General features: G+C 33.5%; 1 protein-coding gene across 2 annotated transcripts; it reads left to right on the forward strand.

The window, feature by feature from the left end:
* The first annotated feature begins 1285 nt into the window (after positions 1–1285).
* On the forward strand, positions 1286–10918 carry qm (geranylgeranyl pyrophosphate synthase quemao). 2 transcript variants are annotated; one of them, XM_089591013.1, is made up of 7 exons: positions 1286–1707; positions 2501–2655; positions 3040–3184; positions 3255–3375; positions 3445–3584; positions 3668–3770; positions 10657–10918. In XM_089591013.1, the coding sequence occupies exons 1-7, from the start codon at positions 1645–1647 to the stop codon at positions 10890–10892; spliced, it is 963 nt and encodes a 320-aa protein (XP_089447139.1). In that variant the 5' UTR covers positions 1286–1644; the 3' UTR covers positions 10893–10918. The 2 variants fall into 2 exon arrangements, with proteins under 2 accessions (XP_089447139.1, XP_089447140.1); XM_089591014.1 differs by having other exon boundaries at positions 3076–3184.
* The last annotated feature ends 3235 nt before the right edge of the window (positions 10919–14153 follow it).

Here is a 14153-nt window from a genome sequence, read left to right on the forward strand (position 1 = left end):
AGGTTAAGGAGGCTTGGGCGTTTGGTTGAGGGGCCCCTGTGGGGTACTTGTCATACAAATGATTCTTTGTAAAATTTTTTTCATAATCATTTTGATTATACACATGTGTGAACAAAATAGCAATAAAACGCGGAAAAGTCATTCGGAAAATCGATATTAAAAAATTTGTTAGTTTTTCCAAGGTACTTTGTGTAAATATGACGGCCCTGCCACGATAAAGCTGACAACACTGTACTCTCTTGCTCTCATCTGCTATTATATACCTATACTTGTGTTAGACTTAAATTTTCATGCTTGTATGTTTATGAATGTTCAGCGCATGCGCACTTACAGTACCTGAACAAAACAATTCTCATGTTTGATGTTTTCCTTGCTATTTTCTCAAAATTTAACGTGTTGATCCTATTCTTTTTTTTAAATAATAGATTCTTTATACTTTCAAGTACATGTACCAATTTAATGTGTGGGCCCACAGCTTTTTATTGCGGTACGGTAGTCTATTGAATTTCGGGTTCCGTTAGGTTGCGTGTTAAAATGACGAATTTTCACAAGCGATTTTCTCGAAAATAAATGTGTTGACCTACCTATTTTGTTTTCCTAAAAAAATCTAGCAAACTTTATCTATATAATCTCTGAATTTCAGACCTAGCCAGCATTTAATTCAAAATCGCCCAAGCCTCCTTCACATGTTATGTGAGCAGATTGTATGTAGATATACAGTAGGCTATTAAAATAATCATTCGCAGGTTAGCGATACCGCAGTTGTTAAGTATTAAAAGTAACTGACGTTTATAAATCTTTTTTTATTTAAACGTGTATGCTTTGAGGTAAAATTTAAGTCCAGGTGAGTTAAAAAAAATGCAATAGCAGCTGAGTAACACGTAGTCGAAAATCGTAAAAAATACATTTTTTCGATCTTATGGAATTTTTTACTCAAAATCAACGGGATTTAGGTATATACATCCCGATAGGTTTTTTTGTTCGAAATGTGCTAAGGAATGTTATCCAAATTTTTTTGAAGCAAAAAACCGGATTTTTTGATTTGATACTAAAATTTGTTAATAACAATTGAACGGCAATGATTCAAGTGATCCACCCCTTTGCTTATTATGTTAAGGGGGTCAAAATACTCAAAATGCATAGAGATAAAGGGTGGATCCGTGGACCTCGATCGGCCACTTGTGCATATCGGCTGGACCCGGACTATCAAGTTCGGGCGAGCGGGCGAGCGTCGGCGAGCGCGGCTCTCCTTCGTACGCCCAATCTCGGTCCCCGAACACACCTATATACTAACTGACTGATTATTTCGCAGTTTTTGCACATGTGACGCACGTTTTATGAAGTTACAGAACATAGTGCTTCTTCAAGCAACAAGTTAAAATTATAAATTACTCCACAACCCCATGTGTGTGAAACTGTGAAAGAAGGCAGCCGTAGCTGATAGCCTTGATCCTTAACTAGAGTGTTACGTGTAGCTTGTGTAAACAAATAGCAGCTTGATATACATTCTTGATGTGTTCACAAAGCCGGACTCTCTCCACTTTTCAGTTTCGAGATAACGCAGCAGCAGTAACTAACTCACGATTAGATTCGCCTAGTTAAGCATTCCTAGCTCTAGACTTGACAGATTTCACTTATGCAGGTATGGATAACGATTGCAGGAATGGTGTGCCTTTTTCCCGGAGTGGCGACAAGGAGCAGGACGAGGTTAGAATCAATTTATGTTGCTTTCTTATTTATTCAGGATGAATCGTACTTTTCTGTTACTGCGGGGAATACAGAATATTATTTTATAGTTTCTGATAAAAGTATGTTTTTTCCATCTTTATTATTAATAGGTGCTTTCTCAATTCTTAATATGTTTCTGATTGGTGGCATGCATTTCATGACGAACATAGTGAATACTTTTTTGCATGCATGTATGGATTTGCCTGTTCAACTATGCATGAGGTGCTTTATAGGGCATGTAGGGCAATGATGTGATGAATCACACCACAACAACATCATCTTCAGAATCAAGGTTCTTAATTTACAAAGTGTTGGATATCCAATTTATTGTACAAACTTTATTCTTATAGTTATTACTGTAGTTAATTTTATTTATTATCTCAACATTGATTTGTTTAAAACTTTAAGTGTAAAATGTTGCGAGACAGATATTCATTTCAATGTAGACCTACACAGTTTAAGATGCTTTCTAGCTTGTATGAGCTAAAGCCACTAACATATTAAATAAATGATATTATTTAGAGGGTTATTATGAATTATTTACGAAGTACATACTTATTTTACATTTTTACTTTTCTTATGTTTCAACCATGCCAGTCAACTATTTAATTCATTGAATTTCCATTAAAATTGTCGTTATTACAGTACCTATGTAATTTCATTCATGCAACTAAATGAGTCAAATATTTAAAATAAACAAATTATCATATTAAATGAGGTGTTTATGTAATTGAACTATATTTTCTTTTTTTTTGTGGTATTTGTTTTTCAGAAATTACTTCAACCATTTACTTACATACTCCAGGTACCAGGAAAACAAATCAGAGGAAAACTTGCACATGCTTTTAATTACTGGTTAAAAATATCATCAGACAAGCTTAATTCTGTTGGAGATATCATACAGATGCTTCATAATTCTAGCCTTTTGTAAGTTTATTCATCCTTATCTAATGGTTCATAGGGGTTCTTGTTTTGTTCAATGTGCTGTATTGATCATCCTTCAAAATGTATAATGAAATTTGAAGGGAAAAGCTCTCATTTTTCATGTCGCGTTTGATTGTACATTATTGTAAATTATGCAAGTGATAAAAGTACTTATTTTACAAATTTGAATCATCATATTACGTGTATAAAATTTGAAATTTTTTATTCATATTAATATTTATAATTTAAAAACTTATAACATTAAAGTATATGAAATGTAATATTTATACATTGTGCTTATTGAGTGTTAGTGCTAACATATGATGCATGTACTTTTTTCATACATTTGTGTAGCTTTATTAGAACTCATTAACATTAACATTTTAGAATAGATGACATTCAAGATAATTCCATCCTTCGCAGAGGAATTCCTGTTGCTCATTCTATTTATGGAGTTGCTAGTACAATAAATGCTGCTAACTACGTTTTATTTGTTGCCTTAGAACGAGTGCTTTCTCTCAATCATCCAGAGGTTCGCTATTTTCCAATGTGTTTCTTTGAAGTATTCTCTTTGAATTGGCAAAGTTATTTTTACCGCGTAGGCAACCCAAGTATACACAGAACAGCTTTTAGAGCTTCACAGAGGCCAAGGCATGGAAATTTACTGGAGAGATAATTTTATATGCCCTTCGGAGGACGAATACAAAACTATGACCATGCGCAGTGAGAACTAGATTTAAAAATATTGTAACTTTATTTCTTACTTTTGTCCAAGCAACAAAAATTTTTTAGAAACTGGAGGGTTATTTAACCTGGCTGTTCGTTTGATGCAACTTTTCTCTGATTGTAAAGAAGATTTTACTCCATTGGCTGGAGTTTTGGGCTTATATTTCCAAATAAGAGATGATTACTGTAATCTCGTTCTGCAGGAAGTAATGCATAATTTTATTGTATCATGATCAAAGTTAATGTCTATCAAGAAGTCTATGCTTTACAACTTTTTTATAATTTCCAGTACTCTGAAAATAAAAGTTATTGTGAAGATTTGTCAGAAGGAAAGTTCAGCTTTCCTGTGATTCATGCTATCAAAAGTGACAAAAATGATGGTCAAGTTCTAAGTATCCTTTTTAAAAGTTCAAAATAATTTGTATCAGTGGGTTACATAATTTGAGTTCTTAACTTTACCGTTATTACTTTTATACTACTACTCTTTGGATATTCATATTCACAAATATTACATTTAAGGTAGTTGTATGTCAAATTGTATTACGGATGAGATTTTCATGAAACTTGGGCAGCTTTACTTTGTAAAGCGGAGGATAAGGAATGGAATGGGGTAGGGAGTAAATGAGTATACGTATTAACATTAGTATTAACTCTTGCACACCTCGCGCTTACGTACGCAACGATAGAGAAAGTTAGTCGACCTCTAAAATGTATAGCATTGGCGTAATGGCGAGTCTTTGAAAGGTTACCCATCCAAGTATTAACAGCGCCAATTGCTGCTTAACTTTGATGATTGACGAAACTGCAACTTCACCGCTGCGCCTTCGAGACTATAACGTCTCTACATACACACACGTGTGAAATACTCAGGCGTAGTAAACTTGATGTATTTCACGCTTGCAAATCACATTCTCAACCCCCAAGTCTAATCAGGTGATGTATTGTAGCTAAATTGTAGTAAATTTCTAGTAAAAAAAAAAATAATTTTGTAGAAAGTACCGATCGCTAGAAGACAGGTGATCTGCTAACGTGATATCATGCCAACAGATCACACGCGCGTTTTGGTTGATTGCGGGCTCCGAAAAAATTTTAATTGATAATACATTTGGTGGTCAATTTGTAGTGAATAAACAAGAAAAAAGTAATTTTGTAGAACATACTAATCTCGAACAAATCGATGAGTCGGCCGACCCAAGTTACTAAAAATTTTATTCCCTGTAAATCCGGGGCTTAATAATGTACCGTATGTCGTTTGATATAGTTCAGTTTAACTACAGGAATCCATTTTTTCGGCTTACTGATTATGTGATAAGCTAATATGTTGGCGTATTGGAATTACTCTGGTAGATCACACGCCCGTATTTGTTGATCGCGGACTCGAAAAAAAATTTTGTTGAACATCATCGTGTTGTAAAGTATGCAGACTATTCAGAATATTCAGAGAAAAGAAATTAAATGTATATATAATATTTAATACGCTAATCATAAAAAAGTTCTACTAATTTTTCTTCTAAAATCTCCACAGGTAAGGAGAAAAGTTCAAAATCTAGAATCATGCCAAAAAAAATTTATTATTTTACATTTGAGTATATTAAAAGTGCACATATATTTTTTCAAATTTTTTACAAAAAAAATTTTTAAGAAAAAAATTATTAAATATTGTTAGTTTACTATAGTCTCGTAGCAGAGAACAAGCCTAGGTTGCCTTTTAATTAAAATAAGAGTATAGTACAAACATGTTAGATTTAAAATGATCGTTTTTATAGATACCACAGTATATAACGAAGATGCTCAAAAAAAAAATCAAACCTTGCCAGCCATTTTTCAATAATATAATCAATTAGTCGTACAGTTATAGATTTTTTGAATGCAAGAGAAGATGTGTACTTAGGTAAAGGAAGTACATCTGCACTCTCCATTCCTCACCTCTCTGAATAATACTCTCAAACCTCCTTAAGGACGTTCATCACACATAGCGTTTTCTGAAGGATCTTCCTGAAATTTTTATAGGATGCTCGTGATGATGTTAGAAAGTCAGATGTAGAATTTGAGACCATTTCACATCACCGTTCTTTAGATATTAAATATTGATAATACTTCAATTTAAGGAGGTTCGGTAGTGTTAGCGGGGGGAAATCTCAGAGAGGCAAGGGGAGGGAGAGCGTCTGTCAACGTTGTGAATTTTTTCGGCTGCTGGCACGTCGTCTACTGTTGTTGTCGTCTACTGCTGTTGTCGTCGTCTACTGATGACAGTGTACTTATTTATTCGGTTGAATTTTTTATAATTAAATTTTCAATTACAAAAGGAGTTTTTACTATTCATTACATTTCAAAGCACGCTCCAAAAGCAGCGTTGCCAAGTCGTCTGCTGCGAGCCCATTTTTTGCTGTTTTTTAATAGAAATTTGTGGTAGGGCTCTCTCAAACTTTGACAAAATATTATTTTGACAATATTCTTTCATTTAAAAAAAAAAGCAAGTTCATTTAGCCGTTTTTTTTTAATGTGAAATTTAAGTGATTTCTCCATGAGCCTACATGTTAAAATATGGTTTTTTCAGGTCAATATATCTTGAAAACGGTGTGGTTAAACCCTTCAAAAATTTAGCTGTAATTTGATACTATTATCCCAAACAACATTTCGAAATTTCAAAAATTTTCATCATAAAAAATTATCACTACCGAACCTCCTTAACACGTAACCTTATGGAAGAGTCACACAAAAATGGAATTTATAAGAAAATGGTCTGAAGAATTTGTCCAATTTTTTTTTTTGCATGACACAATACCATAAAACTGATATTATACTGAATTTTTAGTGGGATCGACAAGCTATTTTTGCAATAACATAAAAAAAACAGTATCAGACGCCTATGTATAGGCATACAAATGCGTGCAAAACAATTGCTGGCGCTGCTGCATGCTCGTTCCCCCTTCACCGCTCTCGAGTTTTGCCCCGCTAACTGTGATGAATGTCCTTATAGTCCGGTAGCTGAAGCATCAAAAAATAGCCAATAAGGAACAAATCGGAGATAGCGTCCAAACTTTGCAGATCGCTTCGTATTATGGTATGTAAACATGGAAAAATAGTTTTGTCCAACCAAACCACGGGCTTCAATTGTTATTAAACAATTAGTAAAAATTTACCATTTTTTTTCTTAGTTTTTCTCATATAACTTTTTTTGTGGCTGTCGGATTGCAAAAATAGCTAAAGATATTTTGTTCGTCATTTAATTATCTACCAATCTGTGTAAATTAGATCATTGGAAGACTTTTTTTCGCGAAGTTATATTGCAAAAAAGTGAAAAAATCGTCGTTATAAATTGTCATTTTGAAACATCCATAACTTTTATAATGTTTGATGAAAATGCTTTAAAATTTGGTATTCGATAGCTCTTATAGAGATCTTAAGCCATGCTCAAGGCTTTTCTTGTATTATGAAAAATAACGTAAATAAACTATAATTAATTAAAAAATTCATTTGATTGTCCTGATCGTTAAAATTGAGCTATACTGAAACTTTAAAATGGATTTTATTCAGAATACAAAGGACTTCAATATTGTGAAAAAAAAATTTTTTTTTTCAATTTTTACCCCGATTTTCTTACAAAATTTAATTTTGCAATATTAACAAATTAACATTACTCGATTATTTTTTATTGTGGAGAAGTAGAACTAGTTCCATCTAATAGTGTATATTTTTACACAAATTTACAAAAAAAAATTTTTACGATGTGATGTTTTTAACTATAGTTATTAACAATTTAGTGTTTTTTGCAATTGTTTAATTTCCATCGGTTTTTTCGATTTGAAAAAAATATTATAGTATCTACATAGCATCTGTTGTTGTAATATATGATTAACAGATTTTTTAACAAATAATTAAAGTTAGAAAAAATTACTTATTTATACAGTTTTACGTGCGATAACGGCCTGTGTACGGCGGATTGCATATTTCAGGCGTTTCCACACCAGTTCGAAAAATCATATTATTTGATCTTTTACTTTTATTATTGTTTTGTAATAACTAAAAATACATAAACATACATTTTTATACAAAATTTATTATGTGAATGCAAGAAAATACGATGTACATGATATTTGTTGCATAAATTTTTTATAAAATACTATTTCTTATATTTTACGTTTTTTTGTTACTGGTGTGTGATCACTATCACTCTCGGTGTCATCTTCTATTTCGGCGAACAAGATGTCATCAGAATCGTCTTCTAATACTAATTCACTCAACTGGATTTGAATTTGCTCATGCTCTACGTTCTGAGTACTGTATATGTCGTTATCATCTTCATCTTCACTAAGAGACACTATTCTGTATTCTGTCTTCCAGGTTAGCACAATTTTTACCTTCACAGTAAAATGCTTTTCCTAATTATATAGTATTAGAAGACGATTCTGATGACATCTTGTTCGCCGAAATAGAAGATGACACCGAGAGTGATAGTGATCACACACCAGTAACAAAAAAACGTAAAATATAAGAAATAGTATTTTATAAAAAATTTATGCAACAAATATCATGTACATCGTATTTTCTTGCATTCACATAATAAATTTTGTATAAAAATGTATGTTTATGTATTTTTAGTTATTACAAAACAATAATAAAAGTAAAAGATCAAATAATATGATTTTTCGAACTGGTGTGGAAACGCCTGAAATATGCAATCCGCCGTACACAGGCCGTTATCGCACGTAAAACTGTATAAATAAGTAATTTTTTCTAACTTCAATTATTTGTTAAAAAATCTGTTAATCATATATTACAACAACAGATGCTATGTAGATACTATAATATTTTTTTCAAATCGAAAAAACCGATGGAAATTAAACAATTGCAAAAAACACTAAATTGTTAATAACTATAGTTAAAAACATCACATCGTAAAAATTTTTTTTTGTAAATTTGTGTAAAAATATACACTATTAGATGGAACTAGTTCTACTTCTCCACAATAAAAAATGATCGAGTAATGTTAATTTGTTAATATTGCAAAATTAAATTTTGTAAAAAAATCGGGGTAAAAATTGAAAAAAAAAATTTTTTTTTTACAATATTGAAGTCCTTTGTATTCTAAATAAAATCCATTTTAAAGTTTCAGTCTAGCTCAATTTTAACGATCAGGACAATCAAATGAATTTTTTAATTAATTATAGTTTATTTACGTTATTTTTCATAATACAAAAAAAGCCTTGGGCATGGCTTAAGATCTCTATAAGAGCTATCGAATACCAAATTTTGAAGCATTTTCATCAAACATTATAAAAGTTATGGATGTTTCAAAATGACAATTTATAACGACGATTTTTTCACTTTTTTGCAATATAACTTCGCGAAAAAAAGTCTTCCAATGATCTAATTTACACAGATTGGTAGATAATTAAATGACGAACAAAATATCTTTAGCTATTTTTGCAATCCGACAGCCACAAAAAAAGTTATATGAGAAAAACTAAGAAAAAAAATGGTAAATTTTTACTAATTGTTTAATAACAATTGAAGCCCGTGGTTTGGTTGGACAAAACTATTTTTCCATGTTTACATACCATTATACGAAGCGATCTGCAAAGTTTGGACGCTATCTCCGATTTGTTCCTTATTGATTGCTTCAGCTACCGGACTATTGAGGAGGTTCGGTCGTTTTTCCGTGGAGTGGTGAGCAAGTATGCGGGGGCTCCCATAAGACAACGTGTTAAAGTGAGTTGACCTAACCGTGCATGAAAACGTCCGCTCACTGTATCATGGTTAATTTAACTGTGTTGAACTCGTCAGTGCTCAAAAGTTAAACAATTGAATTTTATAAAAAAATAACGGTACATACTTTAAAGCAGTTAGTTTGCGATAGTTCGTGTAAAGAATTTGAAAAAATGTTGTTAGCTTGATTAGAATTAACCTTAAAAAAGTACTTCATATGTGTATGTATGTGTATATTTGTACATTATGTAGTTGTTTGTGTTGGACATTCAACAAAAACCCCCTATAGCCCCCCCCCCCTTAAATACACCAGTTAATCCCCACTGCCTCCCTCAAAATAAGGTGAAATTTCGACGTACACGTGTGTACAGATATGTTATTATATATACATGTTCACATTTATAACATGGTAAATGTATGCGTACGTCGTTTTCGTAATTCTGACTTATATTATTTTTTATCAAGATACCCCAGTGCCCTCCACTTACCTTAAACATAGTTGAATATTTACTTTTGAGTACAAATTTTCATATATCTTACACTGTCCAGGACGCAAATAAAAGGACTTTATACAATGTATGTCATATGAATAATTAATAATTGAGTCATTTACATAACTAGAAGTAAGATCATAGATGAATTGGTATCAATTCTACTTCTATTTATATGTAAGTATAAAGTTCTTGGCGCGCTAAGCTTTTTTTTTTGGTAATGTTGGTGATGAACTATGTAACAAATCTTAATTTTTTACTTTTTTATTTATTATTTGATACCAGTACGTACGTAAATTCAAATAACACTTAATTATACAATAATACAAACCATGGAAGTATTTTCCTCAGAACCAGTCGAGTAATTTTAATGATATTTATTGGGCTATTAGATGTTAATGTGTTCATAAGAAAGTTTTGTAATTATTTGTATTTAACTTCGAGTACGAGAAAATTAACCTAGTCTTCTCTTTTTATAAGGTTAAATAATGAACAACATGTATATAAAGCTTAAAGCAGTAGGTTTATTTAAATATAAATGGCTTAGTCTCATCGGAATTTCATCTAGGGGTAGAAAATCTCTCAATATAGATGCTTTAAATATAGATACATACATACATACATATTTATGAAACATAATTACATAGATGTTTTTATTGTTAAATTTTTCGCTTGCATCTGTTCAGATGTATTAATAATTTTTACGACCATTTCATTTCGCAAATTACTGTTTTAAGTGTCCTATAATTAGCTTAGTAAACTAACTGAAAGTTTGTTATTTATGTTCCTCAGAAATAATTTTTAAAATTTAATTTGAAAGTGCTTTACTTTATGTATTAAAAATCGGTCCCCATACGAATTCATGTTTGTGGTAGGCTTTCTACCAATATTTTCTTATTTTTTAAGTCTAAATTGTTTTCAGATCCTCTAAGAGGATATGATAATAAATCGTCATGTGTAGCTTTTAGTCAGTTTAATATTTTTGAGTTTAGGTATGGAACTCCTAAACTTGTTTGTGTCAAATTTCATGCTAACATTATTTGACTTTTTATTTGATTTTTCCTAACGATTACATTAGATATTCTTCGTCAGCGTACAAAAAATGTTGAAGTGAAGAGATATTGTGTAAATTTGTTGGAAAAATTTGGCTCATTTGCATACACAAGAAAAGTATTGACAGATCTTGATAAACAAGCTAGACACGAAATTGAAAGACTTGGTGGAAATCCATACTTATTGAATGTTCTTGATGAATTACTAACTTGGAAACAAAAAGAAGATTTTATTCTTAATGTACAATCCGAAAATTGTTAATGAACAACAACAATTTTCAACATCTGTTGTCCTTTTACATAATTTATCTTTTACAAGAAAAAAAATTTATATTTTAATTATATTTTTTAAAAATATTCATTGCAAATAAGATATTGCAAACTAACGAGTATTATAAAGACAGTTTATCAAAGATGTAAAACTGTAAGTGTGTTTTGTATGTATAAAAATATTACCAAGATATAATTTTGTTTCAGCACAAATTGAACAAATATACATTGTAGACAACGGTGCATTTCTTTTTGATGTTTGCTAAAATATTTCCACAGTTTATATTTAACTCAAAAATTATGAGAATTCATTCTACATGCAGCAAGTCCCAGACAGCTTATTCTCGGAAATGATGTCTAGGTATTTTCTCCTTGAAGATGATGGGCCAGATTGAAGACCCACTGGGCCAGTTGCCCTGGGTAGAGGTCAGAACAGACCCTTGCTGGCCGGACTCGGGTTTATACAAGGCTTCCAGGGCCAAATCTTCAGGATTATCTGCCGTCCCACTGGGCCAGTTGTCTTGAGTAGAGGGTCCTCCCGGATCTGTTGGCCCTAGAAGGAGGGTGTCGTTTAGTTTCAGTCCATTGTTCATTCGTGTAAGTTTGTGGCCTGTGAGTACTGTCGTTTCTAAGGTAGTCAGATCTGTTTCGTCGGGAGAGTTGGGTCCAGTTACATCATTGGGGGAATCGGGGGGCGGTACCTGGGAGACTTCTATCCGAAATAACTTCTCGATCTGAGTTTTGTAAGGGGGGGGGCGTGGGGGTTGGTGTAGGGGGGGGGCTGGAACGGGGTTCCGTGGGAGAGCGTCAGTGTTTAGATTGATCTTACCGGCTTTGTAAATCACGCCGTAATCATATTCGTGTAGCTTAATTTTCCATCGAGCCATTCGAGAAGTTGGGTCCTTGATTGAATGCAGCCACACGAGGGGGCGGTGATCAGTTATCAAAGTGAATTTCCGTCCGTATAGATAGGGTCTGAAATGCATCACGGCAAAGACCATGGCAAGTAATTCTTTTTCTATAGTTATATACTTAGTTTCGGCGTTATTTAGGCTACGCGAGGCATAAGCTATGGGCAAATCGTTTCCAACCCTACCTTGGCTTAATATAGCTCCCAAAGCAAAATCCGAAGCATCTGTTGTGACAATAAAAGGGTTAGTGGAATTAGGATATTGTAATAGAGGTTGAAAGCAAAGAACCTTTCTCAAAATATCAAAAGCTTTGACTTGGGGTTGAGACCATAAAAAGGGGGTATCTTTCTTTAGTAAGGAGTATAAAGGTTTGGCTATTCTTGAGAAATCCGGAATAAACTGGCGGTAGTGCCCCACCAATCCCAAGAATCGTTTGATACCTTTTGTATTTCGAGGCGTTGGAAATTCGGCCACCGGACGAGTCTTATTAGGGTCTGGCTGGACTTTCCTCATAGAAATTATATGACCTAGGTAAGTGACTTTTTTTTCTGAGGAACAGACATTTTTCCGGTTGCAAGGTTAGACCTGCGGTTCTTGAACGACCATATGATTTCTTTAATTTCTCATTATGCTCTTGAAGTGGAGTTGCATAAATTACAATGTCACCCATGTATACAAACAATTTGATGCCCTGGAGGCCACTCAAATTCTTGTCCATTAAAGCTTGGGAAGTTGCTGGCACCCCCTTAAGGCCCATGGACATATAATTATACTGTAAGTGTTGGAAAGGGGTAGAGAACGCAGTTTTTAATGCATCGTTCGGGTCTATTGGTACCTGATGGAAACCGGAAGCCAGATCCAAGGTAGAGAAGTATTTACATCCACCCAGTTGATCTAGAATCTCGGTGATTTTAGGTAGGGGATACGCGGATGCAACTGTTTTTTCATTGAAAGCGCGAAAATCGATAACTAATCTCCATTGTTTCCTTCGATGTGAGTCGGTTTTTTTGGGAACTATTCATACCGGCGAGTTATAAGGGAATTCCGATTCTTCGATTATGACATTATCTAGTAAAGTTTGTACCTGTCTCTGGATTTCGTCGCACAAATGAGGTGGATGTCGATATTGTTTTATATTAACAGGTAAGTTATCTGACGTATGAATTTGGTGTTGAACCTCATTTGTTTGACTTAATTTATCCCCGAATAAATGAAATTGATATGGGAAAAGTGTTACTAATTGAATTACATGATTTCGTTCCTCCTCATTGAGTTCAGCCAAATCCAAAGTTTGTACTATCGTGGATGTTCTATTTTGTTGATCAATTCGTGCTTGCTCCTCAGAAATCCCTTTTATGGAACGAACAGGTATAACTGTGTTATAATATGCTTCTAAAGTTACCGGGGGAATAGTAAGGTTGATGTCCTCAGAAGTAGTGTTTATAAAAAAGAGATTTGCACATCCGTCCACGTTTTTGATAAAGCATTCGCTTGCGTGCACACCAGGTTCAGCTTCTTATCTCGGCAGGTACCCATCACGCTTGGTTGTATTATAAACGCGGACCTTGCATAAGGATTTGCTTGTAGCGTGGAGTTGAAATGAATCATGGTAAGTAACGAAATCCATTGGTTGCGAGCCGATTTTTTTTTTCTGGGAAAGAGGGCACAGCTCCGTGAGTCTCTAAAAACCCTACCCCTAGTTTACCATCAAAGGGCAGAGGAAAATCGTAAGATACTACATGTGCTGAGGTTTTTATATTGTTAATAATTAGTTGGACTCGGCCTCAGGTTCTCACAAGCCCCTGACCAATTCCTGATAGTCAAAAAAATGAGTCATGAAATACTATAAAATTTTTGTTTAATAATGTTTAATTCAGAACCGGTATCAATAAGGAAATGGGATAAAGTAGAACTTAGTTCGGAGCTTTTTACAAGTATTGTGGGGAGTTTTGACCCTCTCGTTCTCCCAATAGCGATGATGGCCCGGTTTTGTGCGTGTTTGGTGGGATCGATATTGGGTCTGCTGCCACGCTCACTCGGTGGATCTGGCTTGAGTTTAAATTCTCGTTGCTGTTGGTCGCTTTTGTCTTCGTGATTTAATACATTCGTTGCAATCATGCCCCCAAAGGTTGCAGTAGTTGCAATAATTTTCTTTACATTCTCGCGAGAAGTGTCCAATCCTATTACAATTATAGCAATTACGATTTGGTGTCGGTTCTTCCTGATTATTTTTATTGTGGAGAGAATTATTATTTGGCTGGTCACTATGAGAATGACTATCATCGGCGGCCAAGGATTGATAGCGTTCCTTATGGTCGTTATTTACTTAATAAGTAATTCTA

Source organism: Copidosoma floridanum, unplaced genomic scaffold (genome assembly GCF_036245765.1).
Source record: "Copidosoma floridanum isolate Cflo_tuat_1 unplaced genomic scaffold, Cflo_Japanese_pri ptg000013l, whole genome shotgun sequence".
NCBI lineage: Eukaryota > Metazoa > Arthropoda > Insecta > Hymenoptera > Encyrtidae > Copidosoma > Copidosoma floridanum.

Excerpts from the sequence above, each read along its gene's own strand:
- qm (XM_089591013.1), top strand. The coding sequence starts at position 1,645 with ATGGATAACGATTGCAGGAATGGTGTGCCTTTTTCCCGGAGTGGCGAC. Across the intron at positions 3,185-3,254 it reads TTTCTCTCAATCATCCAGAG|GCAACCCAAGTATACACAGA; the intron begins GTTCGCTATTTT and ends TTTACCGCGTAG. Across the intron at positions 3,771-10,656 it reads AAATGATGGTCAAGTTCTAA|ATATTCTTCGTCAGCGTACA; the intron begins GTATCCTTTTTA and ends CGATTACATTAG.